We start from the raw sequence: 22,890 nt of genomic DNA, 5'->3' as shown, positions 1-22,890 counted from the left end.
CCAGCCAGTAAGTCTCTGGGGTGGGGTGGGGTGGGGTGGGGTGGGGAAGGAAGGGGGAGGCAGCAAATTGAGGTCCCGGTGGTGAAGGAGGGAGGGCTGAGGCAGGGGAAGCGGAAGGCACTGCACAGCCAGGGTGGGGCATAGGATGGAACTGCAGCTTGTCTGGGGGTGCAGGAGAGTGGCTCCTTTCACAGCACACACCCCCATGGGAGGCCCCCCCAGATGTGTGCATGGGACGAGGGTGGGCTGCTGCAGTCGCTGTGCCAAGCTGCTCCCTGCTGTAGGGGCTGGCCCGGGGCTGTGCCTGGGCTGAGCAAGGTGGGGCAGGTGGCAGACTGGGGGGGGGGCTGTAGCCACCTTATAACCCCCCCTTCCCAGTGCCACGATCTCCCTCCCCACCCAACTGTAGCCCCAGTTAACCCCCCGCCACACACACTGGGAAAAGCCTGGTGCAGCCTCCATTCCCAACGTGCAGCAGCAGCCCACCTTCACCCCACACACAAATCCAGGGGGGCATGGGCCCCCCATGCCTCCCTAGGGGATGCATGCAGTGGCAGGAGCTGCCCCACCTCACGCCCCCCAGACGAGCCACTTGTAGCTCTGTCCCGTGCTCCACCCCAGCTGGGCAGCACCTTCCCCTGCACCAGCCCCACTCCCTCACTCAGCACGGGGGCCTCGATCTGGCCTCCCCTCCCGCTTCCCCTGAACACTTTCCAGCCAGATGCTGCTCTCCATGTTGCTGAGCTACATATCAGCAATTGGATCAGTATTGGTCAGTATGGCTGGTCAACAATCGGCCATCGGTATTGGCCCAAAAAATCTTTATCTGTGCACCTCTTAGTAGCAAATCAGTCAGGTTTTAAATATGCTAGTCAGTAGTAGCATTTTAAACAGGGCTTTGAGTTAGATTAGACAAGGCAAGAGTTGCATAAATTTGGATTGTTTTGTTGCGCAAAGTCCTCTTTAAAAATACATACACACACACACACGTATATTGGTGAAAGGATCTGTAACATTTAATACAATATTTTCTTAGGTCACACACACACACACAAAGAGATAGAAGTTGCATTAGTTTGAAATTAGTCTTCAGGAAAGTTTAGTTAGATCACTACCAATAAGGCTGAAATAAGCTCAACTGAAGTTAGCCTGATTTAGAATAGTTGTTTTCAACCTGTGAGCCATGGACCCCTGGGGATCTGAAGACTATGTCTAAGGGGTCCATGAAAGATAACTATGATCAATCAAAAGTGTGTAGATGCCCACATTTACAATTCAAAGGGATCTACACCTCTATCTGAAATTTCAAAAGGGGTCTGTACCTCCTTTCAAAATTTTTGTAGGGGTCCACAAATGAAAAAAAGATTGAAACCACTAGTTTAAAAGCAAACATAAGAGTGTCCATACAGCCTTTTGCACCAGTTTAATTAAAATGAATTTTTAAAAGGGATTTAAACTGAATTGGTGAAACTTCTGTGTAGACAAGTCCCTGAACCTTTTTGTCACACAAAAGTTACCCTGCTTCAATTGTCAATTTTGTACAACTCCTTTAGTGCAAACATGCTTATAGCCTGTAGAAATGCCTCTATATATATAAACTCACCAATGATTTCCATATTTACTGAAAGACTGTCATCCTTGTATCAAGGATCTGCTGCTGCCACCCTTTGCAGACAGACTATTCTCCATCTCTATCAGAAGCTGTACTTCTACAACTATGGCTACGTCTTTTATGGCCAAACATTTTGTTTTTGTTTTTTACCTAGACAGACAGCCACCCAAACCAGCATATTATTTATGTTCACAAAGTAAACTCATAAATTGACGAGCCAAATGAAGATATCACAATCATTAAACTGTGATGTTTCTGTCATGTCTCCTACAAAAAGTAAGGCCAACTACAAGAAGCAAGATTGTAGCAGAAGCCAATCACACTGTTCCTTTAAATTATGTCGATACTTACACTCTCATGAAAATAGACAAAAGAATTACCAAATTTATTTAGATAAATGCACTACCCTGTCATTAAGTTGGCAATTAAAATAATTTCTGAATTTATGTGAACTGAGTCACCAACATCTGCAGATTTTTTTTACATCTTGTGTAACAGCTGGCTTCAGTTCTTGATGTGCCAAAGCAAAAAGAAGAATTTATGGCTCCCATGTCATTTTGGACTTAGCAAGACAAAGACACAGCGGTTCCTCAAAACAGCTCACGAATCACATTATTCAGCTCATCACGTGGGACTTAAACTCTAGGGCGCACTGAAAAAAAGGTCATTATTTATGGAAAGCAGGTAAAAATTAACCCCAATGCTCCATCCTGTGAGTTTAATGGGTCTCTGCAACACTTGACAAATACTATATTGGCAAGTGTTCCCCTCTATTCTTCAGGTTAGGACAGAGCTATCCAACTTCTAGGCAGATGGGGGCAACATGCCACTTGAGTGAGTGAGCGGGCTCCCTACCACCATGTGGGCTACCCAGATGTCCACATCTCCCTTACATCTGGACTACTCTATAAAGTTTGTTTTAGTGCTCCACAAACTAGGCCATTTTGAAAGTTGAAGTGTAAAGGTGCTGGGGAAAAAGAAGATGCATGTGAGAATTTGCCACTCAAAAAAATACACATAATGAGTGGGAAAATGTGATTTGAGAACTGCCACATACATGCCACTGTACATATAAGATAGCACTTGCTTTTGTGGACCAGCAAGAGCTGTACACCAGAAGCAGAATGCCAGTCCCATGATCTACTCTCATGTAACTGCCTTACACTTCCTTTGTCTATAAATGCAAAAGATCACCAACTCTTTCAGCAGCAAGAGAAGATTTCATATTTAAGAAAAAAGAAAAAAAAAAAGTAGACAGAAGAGACAGTAGAACTAGCAGCCAAGATGCTCAGAAATGGATGACAGAAGTTCAGCTCCTAATTACAGGATCTAGGTAAGCAGCCTGATTTTCATGAGAACTGGGTAACTACAACTCTCACTGTTGGGAATGGAGCACCCACTTTGAACATTTCCTCCTCTTATTGGTTCTTGTTCATCTCTACCTTAGTCCCCTGTAGAGGTTTCTCATCTCACCTCCTCCAAGGCCTATGCTGCTTTTCACCCCATTTTCCCCACATACTCAAGCTGCCTGGTTCACTTCTCCACCTGGCAGTTTCATTTCCACAAGTGGCTCTGGTTCCTGAAGATAACTTGTTTTCCATGCTTCTCTTAAAGGGCAAGGACCTTCAGTGGAGGCAACTGGGAATGCTCTTCCAGGTACTTTTGCAGAAATACATGAAAGAAATACTAGCTTCTCCCTGTCACAAGAAAAGGTGAACGAGCAACAAATACAGTTTCCTTTCTTTTTTCTGAATCTTTACCATACCAATCCAAAAAAACAAAGAGTAAGGTAATTCTACTGTTTTAGATAAAAGGGGTACTTTTAAAAGGCTCCCAGGTCACCTCTTTTACATTTATTTATGGCACTGATGGTAACAAAGGTATTCCTTCAGTAGAAGAGGGAATCATCGGAGATGGCATAAACAGATGTACTGATAATAAATAGCTAGTGGGGCCCACCGTGTAAGCCAAGAAAATACTCAATTTACCAACAGCTCTCTCTTGTATACCATTTCCCTTTAGGTTCTTATTTTAAAGGAATCTTAAGCGATTGTTCCAAGTATTTAAGCTGGTCACATGAGTGGTTAACTTGGTCCATATTCCATGCTCTTTCAATGGACCCATTTTTATCTCTCTCCCTGGCAGAAGACTGCACCCCTCTATACGGCATACCTCTTTAATTCGTTTCACTAAAGCATTCTGATCAAAAGCAACAGCTTCTGCGCACTGGTGAAGATGATCCTGGTACCGGAGGCACAGCTGTAGCACTTGCTGAGAGTCCAGTTTCTCCAGTTTGGTGCTTGTAGGTGAGGTCTGCCCACTGAGAAGCCCTAGAAGAGATGGGAATAAACTGAATGAATTGGACTGCTAAACAACTGCTCCAAAGCCTGAGAAATACTTTAAGGACAATCAATTTTAAATTCAGGACTCAAAACTTGACTGTCCTATAACAGTCATATGAAGACTATAGGAAGGAGGAAAACAAAAATCATGAGTGGTAGATGCACTGCATTAGCTATTAAAGATTTATAGAAATATAATATATCCATCAACTTAAAAACAACAACAATTTCAAATGGAGAATTGTGAGTACATCCAGAAGGAAATGGAAACAATTCCCTGAGAACATCATGCTCATTTGAAACAAAGGAAAGTTCAGACTGACTACTTGCCAACACATGATTTAAAAATCATTTGACAAAAACTGGGAAAAGTCAAATCTATTTTGCAGATCATTGGCTGCTACTCCATTCACAGTATCTTACAAAGTATACAGTTGCCTATGAAAGCTCATGCCTCTTTGAACCAGTTAGTCTCCAAGGTGCTATACTGCCCTCCCTTCAATCAGAAATGAAGACAAATTTACCAGAACAGATAACTAACTACTAAACTAGCTCTACCTAAACAACAGTATTCCCTTACCTTAAGGTATACAGTATAAAAAAAAATTTCTGACTTGCCAACCTGGTGTCACTACAGTTACACCTCCTGGGCCAATGAAAACAGAACAGGGTGGGCCAGGGACAGAGGAGAAGTAAAAACTTGTTATTAAAATCCAAGTTAACACAATGATAGTCAAAATCTCTAATGTCCTGGACAGAACTGCATGGGCTTAAAACCTTGGCTTCAATTATATTAATGGCAAGTCTTCTATTGACTTTGAGAGAGTCACCCTTCACCATACTTTGGCAAAGAACACGCATAACTAAACCTGAAAAAAGAATGAAGACTAGCCATGAAACAAAGTACTTTTTAGTGCTTTGCTGGATCTTTTAAACACAGTCTTCTATGATAAGAACATCCCAAGACCTGAACTCGTCTTGCTGGGGGTTTACAAAGGAACAAATAATTCTTCCCTATGGAATCAGGTCCTGGCAGCAAACGGCTAAATAACTGATGCTATTGACTAATTAATTTTACATTAATTACTACTCTCACACAAGCAGATTAGAGACCATAAACTAGCTAAGATATTGAAATTTAAAATTACTTTTGGGTATTTGGGTGAATTGTCAAGCCATCTGTGAGAACTTGTGAAAACAGCCAGGAAAAGGGCTGCAATAAGTTAACATGTTCGTTTAAGGTCCTTAGGCTTATATTATGTATTTAAGAACCTTGGCTCTGGGTTCCATAATGTGAAAAGCAATAAAAAGAAAATTAAAATATAATAAAAAGACCTCCAATTCACATCCATGAAATCACAGGCTGAAGAGAATTGAGAGATTAATGGTTCAGATAGATTTTCTTTATAAAATTCATGGGTTGAAATATAATCCAGAACAAATTTTTGAGGTAACAATAAAAAGAGCAGACTGTAAATCATTTTGAGGATGCTGTTTGTGATGATGTGGAAAGGGAAGTATTTTCTCGCCTTCTGCACTCAAGTTGGAAATGTGTACTATGATAAATAAATTTAACCCAGACCAAATCTTCAGACTTTATAAATAAAATTCAGAGGTGAGCACAATGTTAAATAGGCAAAGCAGTGACCTGTTGGACTATAACTTCAGAATTTCCATCATCAAGAAAGCAATTAGCTGGGGGGTTTTTAAAATCTTGTTAAGTACAGTGCTATAACGCTGTGCAGTAAGTTACAGTGCAGTAACGCTTCATTCATTCACTGCACGTTCTTTTACAGCAAATCAGTAGCCATGCTTCAAGAAACCAGGTGTTTATGCTAAGTCATCTTTCCACTACAGAGAAGAGAAATCAGCACTTTGATCTCAGAAGGGGTATGCTAAGAGAGAACAGGGTTTCCAAGACCAACATATCCTAAATAAGACTAGTAATCTGAGCACCCAATTTTTAGATGACTTAATTTTAGAGGAGAGGCTCAAGATTTTCTGAGCAATCAAACCCATTTTAAAGTCCAAAAAAGAGTAGCTACTATTTAAATTTTTGGCCCAGCTTCTGAACTTCCCACTGAAAAGGCCCTGCTTCTAGTACAGAATTTGGATTGAATAAGTTGTGAATGGAAAGCAAAGACACAGATTGCATGTTGGCTCCTGAAGAAAGCTGATTGTAAAGTTCCTTTAACAAAATGGTTTCTCCCTATTTGACAATGCCAATTCACTGAAAATGAAGCTATTTAAAAAGATACTGATTTTGATTAAATGTTCCTGGGAAAGGTTTCTCAGAACCAAATGAGAAGGGAACAGATATCATTCTCTGGTTTAGTGGTTCAGGCATTCACATGGGATGCAAGAGTTCAAGGGTCAAATGCTGGAACTGCATCAGCAGAGCAGACACTTGAAGCTAGGTCTTCCATATGTCAGGTGAAACAAGCCCTAACTATTTGGCTATTAGGTGTTCTGGGGTGCAGGAGTCAATATCTGCATTTTAAAAAATTAATAAAGAGCTCAGTTGTGTTCTGATGCAAAAGGAAAAGTTCCAAAACCTCATTTTTTCCCCCTTCTAAACAGAATTCTTGTTTTCCAGGCAGCCAGCTCTATTTCTCAGTAGGGAAGTACCTAACTAGACATATGAATACAGCTTGGGACCCAAAGAATATTTGACACCTGAGGTACTTCAACTAGTTCTGAGATTCTGGATATGTGGGGAATATGTCATGGCTAGCTGGAAAGAACAGGGAAAACAGGTTACCAAGAACAGGGAAGCTGGGGGACTGCATGTACCCAAAATATTTTAGCAATGGCTAGTGGTACACATTCCTAGCATTTAAGCTGTACTGTAAAACAGATAGACCACGCTGGAAGCCTGCCATAATAGTAAGAAGAGCCCCTCTCATTCACTCTATGTCCAATCAAACAACATACCACAAAGGTGATGATCAACTGCCACTAGGCAAACAGATAAAAGATTCATGCTTCAGCTTCTAAATAACAGTTAAAAAAAGAAAAAAAAGAAACCATATGATGATATCTATCTATCCATCTACATAGCTAGCTGACCCATGGAATTAACAAAGCTTTCTTTGACTGTTTTCAAATTCCCTGGCAAAACAGATGCATGTTAAAACTATTTCCCTCCTTACTAGTCTTCTTGCTGGTTCCAGATTGATTTATATTTCTATCAAAATCACCTTCCACTTAGCAGAAAAAAACCTAGTTTAAAGCCATTTCTGTAACACCAAAAGTGACAAGACAAGAATCTTGTCAAGAGACTACTCCAGCTAACACCAGTACAACATTTGTGTGTGCATGACATATTTGCCAACTACATTCAGATTCAGCCAATTTTATACACAATCCTGAGGAGTCCTGGATCGCTTTGTAAGCTGAGAAATAACATGAATTCCTATCACTTTGTTACATTTCACAATGAATCAAGCAGAAATAGCAGATATTTTGCAAAAAGAATACATACTTCAATTACCGTCATTTAAATACATCTTCCTTTTATTGTGTCACTGTAATTTTTTTATAGTATAAATATCAAAATGTTCAAAAGGTCTGAACCCAGCGGCCTACCATGTTGATGTGGTTAAAGCATGCCAGTTTCTGCAGCCAGTGGCCCACAGGGGAGCAGTGTGGCCTGCATCTACTCGCCCTCTACTCAGTCAGAATGAATGAATACGCATTTCTAGCTGGGTCACCCAAGGACACAAAGGTCTATGATTTGTGTTATGCAGTAATTTAGTTTAGAAAGGCCAGAGGAGACACATTATCATCTTGTCCAGGGTTGTCCAAGTGGCTGTTCTAGGGGCAGGGCAAGGCAAGGTTGGATGGCATGGCCTGCAGGGCTGAGAAAGCCCATGGTACGGGGATTCAGGAGGATCGACAGCTGCCACATGATGTGGAAATACTGCTGTGAACCCAGACAGGCTGCCTACCACATAGTGGGGGACAAGGGCCTATATGTTGTGGTGAGTAGTCTATGCAGCACATGACTCCCAGCCACTCAAACTGGACATCTAATCTATAAATGAGGCCATACTATCAGTGCTCCATATAACCTCATCTCACTGAATATTGGCAAAGTTACAGAATACCAGCAAAGTCAGTGCAGTGCCAACATTTAAAAAAACTGGTAAACGGGACGTCTTATGTAATTACGGTCACATCATCTTAACATCAAACCTTGAAAAGGGTTGTGGTGAATTATCCATTATATTATCATTCATTCTATAATATGTTATGTAGAGTACCTGAGCCTTGTTATAGAGCCTAAGGCCCAAAAGAACCAATCTGATTGCCTGTCTCAGGCCTGAGGACTTCCTTGAACTAATTCCTGCTCAAACTGGAATCAGTTTTTTAGAAAAGCATCTGAAGTTCATTCTAAAGTTCTCCAGTGATGGAGAATCCTCCCCAATCCTTGGTAAGTTGTTTGCTTGGGGCAAATATTACACTGATGTTCACATTACCACCTAGTCATTTCATTTACCCTTTTCACATATTGGCCCAATGTTAAATTTTTCCAAAGCTTCTTGAAGTTCCCTGATGTTCAAAAAGTTATTGAAAATTAAGTTCAGAAATCTCCCCTGCCAGCTCCTGGACAAAAGTTATCCATATGTACCGATTTAGAAATTTCTAAACTTAGTGGCTGTGGCTAACATCTTCCTGAGTAACTAATGAAATGGTCAGGTATTTTATGACCATCCACTGATAATCATATCATGGCTTTGTCCCCCACCCACAAAATAAAATTAAAAAAAAGCGACCCATATTTGAAAAATTCTATGAGGACGTTCGATGTAACATTGACAACTGCCAATAGTCAACCTAAATCTCCCTTGTAATTTAAGCCTATACCCCATACACAAAACAAATAAGCAACGTCTTTAGAACAATCCTTTCGTATTTGAAAAATATTCCCCAACCTCCCTCAGTTTTCCCCGTCTCTAAACTACGTAATCCAGGTTCTTCCAATCATATTTTCAAGACTGTTCATCATTTTTATTGCTCTCCGCTGGATGCTTTCCAATTTGTCCACATCCGTCTTGAAATGTGATACCCAAACCTAGATCAATACTCCAGGTACAATCCCACCAGTGCTAAGTAGAAATGAAAAATCACTTTCTAGAGCTTGCATATAATACTCCTATTAATGCATCCCAGAATGCTATTACACTTTCTTTTTTTGGCAACAATATTACAGTTACTTGTATTCAACATGTGATTCACTATAGCTCCCAAATGCTTTTCTGCAACCTGACCAATCACTCATTTTTCACTTTTGCATGATTGTTCCATCCCAACACTTCACACTTATCCTTACTAAATTCTATCCTGTTTATTCAAACTGTTTTTATTAAGAACATTTTGAATTGCAATTCTGTCTTCTAGGTGCCTGCACTCCCACCCAGTGTAGTATAATACCTTTAATAAGGCATCATGCAATTGATCACACTACATTGCAGTAACAGCACACTCTCAAATGAGCAAGTCCAATATCACCCTCACTACCACCACTATTGCTGATACTGTCCTGGCTGCTTGCTCTAGTGTATGAAGGTCTTAAAATCGGTAGATGTTTAGGGCTGGCACAAACACAAATGCTCTCCATGTGCTACGCAGGTCATTCCTAGTAAGTATCCTTATGAACTAGATATTTTACTAGAAACAAATATTTTAAAACAACGTTTTGCGGCATGTTCTTTTCTAGTGCCAATTAAAATTGGACTGGTGATATGACGAAAATTTGCTGCACAAAGCTCAAGAGACAGAAAATTCAAAAGTTACTTAAACGACTGTTATGTTACCCTTTTGAAGTCCACAGTCTCAAGATTTATCAGGACTTGAAAGAAAAGCTGCATCTCACTGACCAGAAAAATTGCAGTACTACCCACCGATTGCTGTGGTAGTGATTTTTGGCAACTTTGCCTGGGATTGGCTTGGTGTTACCAAAAAACACAGGACTGTTTGGTCTTTAGAGAATTAAAATTATGGTAGTCTATGATCAGGACTTCTTTGCAAGCTTAGACACAGAATTATGGTACAGCTCAGTTCCCTTAATGAGTACCTGTTAGACACAAAAATAAAGTACAGTTACAATTCTCTTTATCATCATCACCCAGGTCAACAGAGAGAGACAAGAGACAGACTTACAGCCTGACTTCTTATTGTCACACCCTGGAAGCATAAGAATAAAACACTTACATCTATCTAGTGCACAAAATGGCAGTGGGTCTTCTCTAATTTGCAGAGTCCTCCAATTTTCTCCCCCATCTATACCTCATATTTATAGATGGAAAAAAAACCAAGATCAGAGCAGCCTTTGTAGCTGTCATCAGCCTATGACTCCGTCTAGAAGAAAGATCTGATGGTGAAGCTTGCAAAGATTATACTGTGCCACCAAACACTACACTTGATATAAATAATGCTGAGCAGTAGGTGGCTGTGTGTCCAGCTGAGTGATGGAATTAGCTCACCCTAGTTCCTCAGCAATGGGAGGCCACAAGGTTCAGTACTTGCACCAATGCTCTTGAATGTATATGCAAGTGAGATGCCACCAAAAAAGTCATGTAAATTTGTATATGCAGATGACCTTGCTTTGGCAGCGCAAGCAGCCACCTTCAATGACATCAAGTCCACCTTGAATGAGGACCTGAATACCATGGAAGAATATTTTAAAAACTGGAGACTCAAGCCAAATCTCTGCAAAACGACAATCACTGCATTCCATCTTGATAACAGGAACGCTAAGCATAATCTGAAAGTAATTTTCTGTGGCACCACTGTGCAGCATGACCCCACTCTGTCTTATCTTGGAGTGGGGCTGGACTGCACATTCATCTTCCATGACCACCTGAAGAAAGTGGCTGCCAAGACAAAGATAAGGGTCAATTTGGAACAGAAATTGGCAAGCACAAGCTGGGAAGCATCAGCATTATGAGCATTGGTACTGGCCCATGCATACTCTATAGCCAAGTACTGTGCACCACATATGGACCAGAAGCAGTCTACCTGTGAATTGAACTCTGCGATGTGGTGCATCACTGGAACCCATAAGTTGGCCTCAGTACCTTGGCTGCCTGTGCTGTTGCATGTCACACATGCATTTGTCACGAGGCACCAACTCTTCAGGAACTTGAGCAAATTAAAGAAAACAAACATCTTCCCATCTACTAGGACCTCAGCAATGCCCCTCACCATCGCCTAAAGGGGCACAAGCCCTTCTGGATCCACGTGCTTTAGCTTTCAATGTGACTTCAATCCTGATGAAGCTTGGAAAAATCAAATGGAGTTCACAGGAAGTCCTGAATAAACATCTTGTGATAGATCCAACACAGAAGGTCCCTGGCTTTGCTCTCCTGCAACGCTCATGGGCAACTCTAAACTGTATCTGTACAAATCATGGGAGGTGTGGATACTTGAGGCACAAATGGAAACTTAAACACTCTCCAGTGTGTGACTGGTCACCCAGAACATAACAACTCAATGCCCAATCCACAAATATGAAGGAGGTATCACAGTGATACACTGTTGCTCCTGATGCAACTGTCTGGCTCAACCGCCTAAATGTAAAATTATAGTCACTGTTCTATATCTACATCAGCCATATGAAAGGAGAAGATGATAGATGGTTTGTTTTAATACTCTAATACACATCATCTGATAGGTTTTACTCAAATTAGTTTCACTGAAACTTTTGGAATTGAATTGAAGCAGTTCTTTTATGGCCTTATGAAAGTTACAGCTAGAAAAAGGATGATTTTGCAGCTTCTTTCACCATGATAAAATGCTGCTGGTCATCATACTGTTTTCTTTTCAACAACTTCTTTTCAACTTGCCAATGTTTTTCATTGGCAAAGTCGCTTTGTTTCTACAACTTATCTAAGAAACTTTAAAACTACATCCAACACATTTGGTTACACCAACCACTACTACTGCTACTATTTGTGAACTAAACTTATGATATGATGCAGGTCTGACCAATTCCCAAGTGGCCAAGGGCCACACACCACACAGTCCCTCCACCATGCTATCAGTACTCCACTAGGGCCCATGGGCTGCATTGCCCTCCCCCCACCTCCCACCCAAGGGCAGGAAGTAGAAGCCAGAGGAGAAAGGAGAAGCCTGGAGACCCCAGCTGCAGCAGCAGAGGGGGTGAGGGAAGCAGGAACAGGACAGGAGCCCACAGGTTGCAAATCAACTCCTCATGGGCTGCGTGCAGCACATAGGCCGCAAGTTGCATAGCCCTACTATAAAATATTTGGATCATCTATATCAAGGCCTTCTTTTATAATGTCTTCTTTCAGGCTTTCTGCTGGATGTGTTAATTGCTTTCTTTCCTTTGCTGACAAGGCTAGCTGTTACATCTGCAAAGGTTTGCTCTGTGGTCACTCAGAAACAAGCTTCTGGGACTTCCTGCTTGAGCCACACTGCTGTGATTTGGCACAGGCTCCTTGAAATCATCCAAGGCTGGCAAAAAATGATTCTACATTTCCAACCTACTATATTCAGTGAACAAGAACATGCTGCCATTCAACACAATTCTAACTAGTTACACATATTTTTGTTTTTTTCATCGAGATAATAGCATCAAGGTATGACATCCATTACCTGTAATTAGTATCAGTGCTTTTCAAAAAGCAATTATACAAACCTGGTCTGGCCAATTAGCGATGGCCTTGACCAACACACCTTATTCTTCTTTCCCCATGTTGATTATAGGTTGAACATTTCAATCTATGCAAGCTTACACACACACAGCATAATCTTAAATTATGGTTAGTAAATTCACAGTCATCATGGTGTTTCATTTACTGACTATATCCACAGCCTATACTGCAAGTGAATGCAACCAGGCAAGGTCCAGGGTGACTTGATTCATGCAGCAGGTGTCAGCAGCAGCAGGCTTTCCCCAAATCAGGTTCGGAAGAGAAATATTCATCCCTAGGTAGACGGCCATCATCTGCCCTTAAACAAAATTTCGCTTCGTGCTCCACGTATTTTCAAATGTTTTGGGGTTTGAATGAGATAGCGTAATGGCTGCAGACAAACCAAACAGCCATTGTGTGAGAAAACAACATATTCCCTTACCATGACAAGGAATGTGGGCTAGGACAATCTTAGTCCTCCCTATTCAAGCCAGGGACAGAAGGAAAACTCCCACATAGACAGAAGAAAAACTCATTTTAATCTCATCTTCTAGGTTGCGACTGTTCTGACAGTGGAGCCCCAGTACTCTTTGGGTCTTATCAATAGTCAGACATTGCAGTATCTGCATTGAACACAAGACCATGTTCCAGTACAGTATGGGAGCATGTGGTGCTCCAGCACTTGTCTTGCATCCCCCACCCCACACACCCAACACATATGACCAACTGGGCCCCATGCCCTGCATTTCAATGGCAACTCCTGCTCACCCTGCCTCTTTACCAGCTGTGTGAGCCATATGACATGTGTCTACAAACTGTATCCAGCCCATGAACCATAAGTTTGACACCCCTGGAACAGAAGTCTTTATAGGAATCTCTCCCTGCAGTATACATCATGAATCCCTGGTACCTTGTCCAGAAACAAGATTTTAGGGGCCACAGAAATGTTGTGTTCTTTAAAAACACAGTTCTGCACAACAAGATAACACACACCCTAGATTTCCACTGTAGCACTTACATTAAGATATCTGTAATTAGTTTTACAGACCAATTTCACTGGCAGTTACCAATACCACTTATCTTTCCCCCTGCCCCCTACATGATGGCGTATGCTACAACTTCCCATTAAATCTTCTTTTTTTGGCCCTGATTCTACTAAGTCTCATATACATGACCGACTTAAATTCTAATATAATCTTGTGTTTACAGCTGGATAATGCATGACGCATGTGTTTTCAGATTCGGGGCCCTCACTTTTAACTTCCTTGATGCAAGGACTATTGTGACTCGTTTCATATTTGTAAAATGCTTCAAACAATAGGACCCTCTATCACCCTAAGCAGGGGTTGGCATTCTACGGCCTCCAGAGTGACCGAATTGGGCCTGTAGACCTGGGGGGCCTCACCCACACTGCAGCCACGCCGCTGGGAGCAGCCGCAGTGGCTGGGCCCTAGCTCCAGCCTATTTCAGACCCAAGCTAGGTCACTCTTGCCCACTGCTAGAAAACACTGCCAACCACTGCCCCTAGGCGCTGTTGAGAATTACTGCATTTACTGGAATAGAAGATAACCCTGATTATAAGATGACCCTCTAATAATTAGATTCTATATATGGAAAATTTATACAGTTGTTACAGTTTTCCAGGTATAGAATCTAATTATTGGAGGTTTGCCTTGAATTTGTCTCTTTCCTACTGCTAACAGGGAAAATAAATGTGAAAGGGTTAGGTAGCCCCTTTGCTCTCTGCTTCCCCCCAACCTTTTCACCTGGCAGCCCCTTACCCTTAGTGTCAGACGCTACTCTCCTGGAGCACGCAGAAGTGAGGAGTGAATTTGAAAATAATCATCTTGAAATTAAGTATGACTGTAGCAATTTGTATATAGTACCCATATACTTAGTTCATCCATAATTGATGGGTGTTACCTGTTTTTGGAAACTGCTGCAAATCCAGCTCTATCTCACGGAGGGTGGGGCCACACTAATTTTAGCACCAGGCTTGCAGAGGGGGCAACAGAGGGATTCTAGGTGAACTGTTTGGAGCCCTGTTTAATGATAGTTGCCAGATATTTAAGGCTGGTGAAGAAATAGGAATAACTGGAAATCGGAAATAAAGGTGCAGCTCAGTTAGGGTGTAAAGAGGAAGTAAAAAAAAAACAAAACACTGAGTTGATGGTGAGGGGACTTGTGCTTCATGGGTACTACCATAAGTCATATTCAGATGGGCTGCACTAACCTATCATTGTAAGTGGGCAAACATGCTGATGGGAACCTATGTGGGCTATGTGTTTTATAGTCCTGCTCAGGGTTGCTGCATTTAGTCAACTTCACAGTTGGTTTCCAATGCTGAGCACCTGCTGCTTTTGGAATTAGTTTAATGATACATTCTGTATTTAGTGAGATTTCCTTGTATGTGATAAGATGAGGGGCTTTTTCCCACATGCCAATTGGAGGGGAAAAATCTCATCTTGTATTCAAGTAAATACAGCACTCTAAAAACTACAAGTATTTTAGTGATGCATTAATGTACAGCACTCAACTCCCACATTTAAGAACTAGAACATCTCATTTGGATCTACTGAAATCCCTATCCTAATCCATTGGAGAAGAAAAATAAAACTTGAAGAGAAAGCCTTATTGCTTCACAGGCTCTCACTTTGCCACTGTGAAGTCATCATACGTCTCAAGATTATGCAGTCTGTTGAATGAGTAGCACCATTGAAAAGTCACCAGCAGTTGCCAGGAATTTGGCTCAACCAATATATCTTTCTTTTGAAGCAACAGGTGAGGAGGTGGGAGGGAACCTACATTCTCTGGGAGAGCACATGGCTGTGTTAAGCCAGCAACAAACAGCTGAGCTCCTGCCAAGTCCTTATCCATGTGGGTTCTCTACTTCTGGGGCACAGTTTTTAAAGGTGTTTTCTTCCATGTATTTGCAGTACCTTACATCCCACTTCCTGCCACAGACCTGAAAATAAACCCAGCACTGGAAAAAAAGCTTGTGAGAACCCCACAGAAAAAATGAGACATTCAAGCGATACAAAGCCAAAAAACAGCTTTTACCCAGTAGTCATAGATTCATAGATGTAGTCAGAGCATCTTTCAAAAAAAAAAACAAAACAAAAAACCCTAAAAATGCAATATACCTTTGCATTATACAATATCTATCACTACTGTATCATCTATTGTATAATACAATATCTATCAGATATTATACAATACCTATCACAGTTATTTGCCTTACAGTAGCATGTAGAAGCTGCAGCCAAGATAATAGAAAATGAGGGTTGGAAGGGACCTCAGGAGGTCACATCTAGTCCAACCCCCTGCTCAAAACAGGATCATCCCCAGCTAGATCATTTCAGGCAGGTCTTTTTCAACCGGGCCTTAAAAACCGCCAAGGATGGAGATCCCAGCACCTCTCTGCGTAACTAGTTCCAGTGCTTCACCACCCTCCTAGTGAGAAAGGATTTCCTAACATCCAACCTAAACTTCCCCTGCTGCAGGATCAGATGTCCATTTCTCTAAATAACATATAAATAAATATACCAAGCTGGAGAAAAGAAGTAGCATTTATCTTCATTTTAATGATGGGGATCCAAGGCACAGACCAAACAAGTGACCGATCCAACCTCACAGAGGATCAGCTCTACCAGAAGCAGGAACGGAACTCAGAGTTCAAAATCTCAGGCAAAAGATTTCAATACAGGACTATCTCCCTTCTGTGTCAAGTCCTTAAAAATAAAATCAACTTACTTGTTTTGTTATTAAGCTATCAGTAGATCCTTGAACACAATTATCTATCACAGACAAGAGAAGAGGGGAAGGGTATTTTATTTGTTTGTTTATTCAATTTATATGCTGCCATTCCCAACAAAGGCTCAGGACAGCTTAGAATAAGACAACAAAATAACTTAGAAACAGGAGAGCGCTAATAAAACAAAAGCAATGCAAAAGGGAACTAGAGTAGATACATACACAGATGACTTGTACAAACAGCAGCTACTGGCAGAAGAAAATAAAATGGAGGGCATGCAGTAATACCATACCTCACAAAATTATCACAAGAGTTGCAATTTCTAGGTAAAATTAACTCCAACTCGCAATAAAATCCAACTCATAATTTTTTTTTTAATGTATTGGTGAACAGTGTAGCACAGGGTGCTCGACCCTTGCCCAACTCACAAATTAAGTCCGACGTATGATAGAACTCTTAAATCTCAGGATTTTTAATTCTGGCGCGTCTCATGCCCAACTGGGCTGGAACCAGCTGCAAAGTCCCCGGGAGAGCGGGTGGGAGTGGAGCCCACGCAGGGCCCAGCTGCAAGGGGCTGCAAGGAGCCCTGCCAGGTCACCACTGAGCCCAGGGCCGTAATGGACGGGGAACTGCTCAGGGCACGTACGAAAGGAGCCAGGGGGAGGGAGGGTTAGAACAGAGCATTCATGATTTACATACCAAATCTCTTGATTTTTAAGAGTTTGTCTCTTGATTTTTGACACGGTGGGGTTGGCAATACTGGGCATGTGAAGTCACTAGGGAGGATGGCTGCTTAGAGCCAGAGCTCCAGAGGGAATCTGGTACAATCCAAAGGCTTCAGAAACACCTTCCCTTAAATGTTACAGGGGAGCTGCATGTAAGGAGACTGATATGGGAAGCTCTCTGCCAAAGAAGCTCACCAAAAGAAGAAGCTGCAAAGTAGCAGGCAGACCCTGAGGAATCAAAGATGGGAGCTGAGGCTGGAAGTAAAGCAAGGCAAAAAAAGCAGAAAACCAAACAAAACCACTTCTATCATCACAGACGACAGGGTGAGTTTGTATCAGAATTCAGATCTCTTAAATCCTTCACAGAACTACAGCCTGATAAAATTACGTCAGAGAACACAGAATTTAGAAGCGGAGTTAAAGATACCGAGAAAAATGTGGATACAAACTTTTAAGCTAATAAAGAACTCCAAAATTAATCTAAAGAAAAGGAAAAGGGAAAAGAAAGGAGCTCTCAGAAAAAACAAGATGTGGAAAACCATGCTCATAGGAAAAATATCAGAATCAAGGAGCTCCCTAATGGAGTGGAGAAAAGAGATCTTACTGTCTCATTAAAAGAAGCACTCCAAATCTTTTTAGAACTAGAGACAAACACACTAATGTCCATATACAGAGCAAACAGACCTCTCAATGCTTCTCCCAAGGATGCAGATAGATGTAGAGATTTAATTGTTTGAATGTATTACTTCAAACAAAAAGAACAGATGAGAAGAAGATCTGGAGAGCTCTCTACAGTTAAGTTGGGTGGATATAGAGTCTGGCTTTTCCAAGATATATCATAAATTATACACTCTAAAGAGCAGACAAAAACTGAAAGAGATTACAACCCATTTCAAAGAATCAAAAATAAAATACAGATGAGGTCATCCCTTTAAGCTCCTATTTGCTCAGGAAGGACAATGATACACCTTTAAAGATAAGACTGAACCAGTCAATCTTCTCTGCAGATTAAAACTAGGAGACAGCACCAAAGCAAAAGCAGCTTCAGACAGATGCTGAAATACAAAACAGAAACAAAACAGAGCAGCAAAGTCAACAAAAGAAGAAAAGAAAGACTTTGAAGATAGAAAGACAAAATCTAAATGGGGAGTTTTAAAGCTACTGATTTACAAGAAGACCTGTGTGAAAATCAATAATAGGAATTTATTTTCAAATACAAGTAAATCCTGGTTATGTTTGGAACACGACCTGAAGTAATTTGGGAAGAGAAACACGCGTGAGGTTTGAAATGTTAAAGGGAGCACCTAATTAAAAAGGCCAGGGAAGGGAGCGAAGGGGAGACATAAATGCAGTTTGAAACGGCATATTCTCTGGGGAAGTGACTGGCTGTCACGTAGCTTCCTCTCTCCACTGGAGCTAATCCTTTAAATCCATAAAATAACATCGGGATTTTACCCAAAACAGCAAACAGGGGACTTCCAAGGAGTTTAAATCACACTGGAAAGTCAGTTCAGTTACTGACTTGACTGGGGGCAACTGTGAATTTTCACACTTTAGGGATGGAGGGGGGAAGGGCACCTGAGCAGGGACTGTTTGGGGACATGGGGAGAAGGGAGGAAGAGGCTGGGAAAACAAAGCTCTGGTAATATTTTTGTGGTTAAAGTTCAAGGTGTTGTTTGTCTTCATGCAACAGGGTGGGTGGGAAATGCTGGGAAGGGGGAGTTAAAGCCAAAAAATGCCTTAAAACCAAAAAAACTCTCTCAGAAAAAGAACTTAATCTTACAAACAGAATTTAAACACAGATACAATGGCAACTAATCAAGTAAAAACTACAAACAGAGACAGCAGGTAGCAGTCCACTATTCTTGTGATGTTGAATAAACTCAACTGTTACACTACAAAAAGTCTTTCGCAATAATATTAAATGGAGGAAGGTGCTACAAGCCATCAAAAGATGAAGCACCAGATTTTTGCCTCATCCAAGAAACCCACCTTAAAGAAGAACACAATTGTAATATAATAAAAGCCGTAATCTGTCTGTCTGTCTGTAACGCTTTTGCCAACTATGCACGTGCTGATTGGCTGTGTGGGCCGGGCGGGTGGGCAGGGCCAGCTGAGTTCAAACAGGAGCCCCTCGGCCACACTGCCACCTCCTGCAGCCTCCAGTGCGGCAGCATCCCCCGCCTGCCTCATCTCTGCAGAGGTGGAAAAAAAATTGCCAGAGCATCTTACAAGCAGCGAGGCCAGCTGAGAAAAAGCGGGAGCCCATCCACTGGCCCTGCCTCCTCCTCCAGCCTCCGGTGTGGTGGCTCCCCCCCCACAGAATCTGTTTTTAAGTGTCCCCGATCTTTTTAAGTCCCCTGATCTCCATCCAGGCAGGGTTTTTTTAATCTGCCCAAATGCCCGGGATTTCCCTTTGCTCTGAGAGTGGGAGCAGGGGGAGGGCAATGGGAGGCAGCGGGGAGCACCTGCCTGCAGCTATGCGGTACTCCCTGCTGCCTCCGATCGCCTCCTCCTCTCCCACCTCCACAGCACACAACATCCCGGACACTTGGTCAGGGCAGGGCAAGCAGATGGTTGCCTGTTCTCCAGCAGGGGGAAGGGCCAGGGGCAGCACAGGCACCTATGCCTGTGCTCAGAGGGGCTGAGCAGCCAGTGCCCAGGGAGGGGTGGGGAAGGAGCAGGAAACGGGGAGGAGGCTGTGGCCAAGCTGCCTGCAGGGCAATGCAGCCCTATCCCAGGGCAGGGTTGCCACAAGCCTCCCCTCTTCTTCCCTCAGCCCGCTCTGGGGCCAGACACGGTCCACCACTGCCTGCATGAATCGGAGCCCTCGCACTCCAGCCCAGGCAGGACAGGGCCCTCTGGCAGGGCTGGGGGGGCAAGGGGCTGTGGGTCAGGAGTGAGGGGCACCAGCAGGGATGGGGGGGTTGGCTGCATGTCAGGAGTGAAGGGCATGGGGATGGGGACAGGGCACTGTGGGTCAGAAGTGAGTACCTGTGCGTTGGGAGTGCGGGGGGCACTGTGAGCGCAGGTCAGGAGTGAGGGGCACCCTCAGGGCCCAGGGGGCAGGGTACAATTTGGTGAGTGAGGGGCACTGGCAGGGCTAGGGTCAGTGGGTTGGGAGTGAGGGGCAGGAGTAGGGTTGGGTGGGTTGTGGCTTGGCAGTGTGGGGCACTGGGGTGGGGACAGGAGACTGTGGGTTGGGAGTGTGGGTCACTAGCAGTGCCAAGGGACTGAAGGTCAGGAATGAGGGCACCAGCAGGGATGGGGGGGCTGTGGGCTGGGAATGTGGGGGGCACTGACAGCACCAAGGGGCTGTGGGGCAGGAGTGAGGGGCACCATTACAGCCCAAGGGGGCAGGGAACTGTAGTTTGGTGAGTGAGGGGCAGCAGCAGGGCTGGGGGACCTGTGACTAGCCAGTAAGGGGCAGCAGAATGGGCAGGGACAGGGCCATGTAAACACTTCTTTGAAATCCCTCATTCATGACGGGCAATTAGCTAGTAAATACATAAACGGCAAGTGACTCCACTCTGCCAATTTACCCTCCACAAAAACTGAACAAGAAGAGTTGCAGTTATCATAGCAAAGCATGTACCTTTTCAGCTAAAGGAAAAATGTATGGATATGGAAAGCAAACATATTCCTGTTAAGGGAACTACTGGTGGTAGAATGTTAACTTTAGGGAACATCTATGTAGCTAATAAGGAACAAATGTCTACCTTTATCATTATTCAACAGCACACAAACTATATATATGCATATATATACTCCTGATTTTCTAATAAGTACTTAAAATACTATAACAGTACAACAAGGTGCAACTGTTTGGTTAGAACACAGACCAGTACAGTTATTTATCCGAGACACTGGGAGAATAAACCCAAAATGAAAACTTGGCAATTGACTATGCCATTTTTGTATAACTAAGAAAGAGTCCAAACTAGTAAAGAGGAAATCAAGGTGTATTTCACCGAGAATAAGATAAATCAAATTTAAAAGAATCTTTTATGGGATGTTCTCAAGGGAGTCATCAGAAGGCATTCTAATAAGTAAAGAAAGACTAGAATAGAGGAAGTGCAAAATCTGACCAGGGAGGTAGCAAGGCCTTAAAAAAAATACACCAAATTAATTATTATACACATTCTACACACAAGTTAGGTTTGTTACAAACTGAAAGTGAGGGGAAAGCACTTAGATATACAAAACAGCTATATTATGAAAAGGGAAGCAAAAAGTGCTAGACGAGCGGTGCTTAATCTTTTTGCAGCTTTGGCCAGATGAGTGGCATGGGTTCTTGCAAGCTGAGATCGGGTGCCCTGCACCACCTCTGCCCAGCCCCAGTGTGCAGAGCCCCAAGCCAAGAGGCTGCCCATGAACCTGTGAAGAACATGCAGGCCAGATGACATGGCACTGGCTACCTTATGTGGTCCACAGGCCCATGATAGACTGTTCACCAATACATTAAAAAAAAATTAAATGACAATAACAACTATACCACCTGTCTGGAGAGCTCCAAAGGACTTAACCCGCTCAAAAGCTATTTGTAAAACATTTGCAAGTTGTTATAAGAATCTTTATCTTTAATTCCAACAAATCCTAAACAAAATGCATGAATAACTAATTAAAGCAAATTTACCAAGATTAGACCCTTAGGATCATGGGGTTCTACAAGAGGGCATCAACCCAGAGGAGACACTAGATGTAATTAAACCTCTCAGAAATGGTAAATCTCCACATTCAGATGGGTTCCTTCCAGCTTTACAATTTTTCTAGAGCAGAATTAGTTCACTCTATCACAAGTTTTTAGTGAGATACTGAAAGAGAAAGACTCCTGATACCTGGAGAGAAGCACTTTGGTTACCTCAGGACACAGTCTGGGACCATGCCCTGCCCCACTTTTTTTCCCCCTACATTTTTTTTTTGACCCCTGCATCCAGAGATCTAATTTTGCCCCTGCACTGCAAATCTGCAGTGTAGGGAACATTTTTTCGTTCCCTCATGTGCCTCTTGCAGCATCTCAAAGGGCTTTGAGATGCTGCAAGAGGCACATGAGGGAATGAGAAAATGTTTTCCACGCTGCAAATTTGCAGCGTGGAAAACATTTTCTCATTCCCTCATGTGCCTCTTGCAGCATCTCAAAGGGCTTTGAGATGCTACAAGACGCACATGCGTGTTCATGTGCATGCGCCCTTTCAGGCCTTTGCCGTTTTAATTCTTGCAGCCACTCGAAAATGAGTGATCAATTCCTTAGGAATTTTATGTTGCAGAGTTCTCAGTAAGGTCCACTTGGAACACTGATTGTGTGTTTCTACGAGTGCGCATGTGAGGTCTGCAGTGCCACAGATTGCATGTGCTTCACGAGCATGCATTTGCCGCGCTGCTAATTTGCACCACGGCACGGGTTTTTTTGACACTGAGAGATCCCAAAGTAAAAAAAAACCTAAGCCCCCCAAAAAGTGGCGCAGCTTACATGACTGCAGTGTGTGTCACCCAAAACCACAGCCTGAACTGCAAGAGTCACACTCTGGCTGCCGGCCAGGCTCTACAAACCCAGATGGTCAGCAGAGGCTCAGTCCTTCACAGAGATGCTCTGGCTGACCTTCGCCCCAGGGCTGAAGCACACTGCCTGCCTATGTGGGGCAGGCAGCAGTGCAGGCTGAAGAGAGCTGGATCCGGGCTCCTGCTGGTAAGTAGGGAGTGGGGAAGGATGGAAGAGGGGGGGTGGGACCATGGGGGGGGCCCAGCCAGGCCGCCCACTCCCCCAGCCCCCGAAATGCTGCCCATTCCCCACCTGCCC

The 22,890-nt window shown here is 42.9% G+C and overlaps 1 protein-coding gene across 1 annotated transcript in view; it reads right to left on the bottom strand.

Moving 5' to 3' along the window:
• Nucleotides 1-22,890, bottom strand: part of BORCS5 (BLOC-1 related complex subunit 5) — a 147,091-nt gene that overhangs the window by 23,890 nt on the left and 100,311 nt on the right. The window contains exon 3 of the mRNA XM_019515968.1: nucleotides 3,785-3,942. Coding sequence (XP_019371513.1) covers nucleotides 3,785-3,942 — 158 coding nt within the window. The remainder of the gene's footprint in view (nucleotides 1-3,784; nucleotides 3,943-22,890) is intronic.

Source organism: Gavialis gangeticus, unplaced genomic scaffold (assembly GCF_001723915.1).
Source record: "Gavialis gangeticus isolate Ggan-Ray unplaced genomic scaffold, GavGan_comp1, whole genome shotgun sequence".
Lineage (NCBI taxonomy): Eukaryota > Metazoa > Chordata > Crocodylia > Gavialidae > Gavialis > Gavialis gangeticus.
This window is presented reverse-complemented; position numbering and strand designations above follow the sequence as displayed.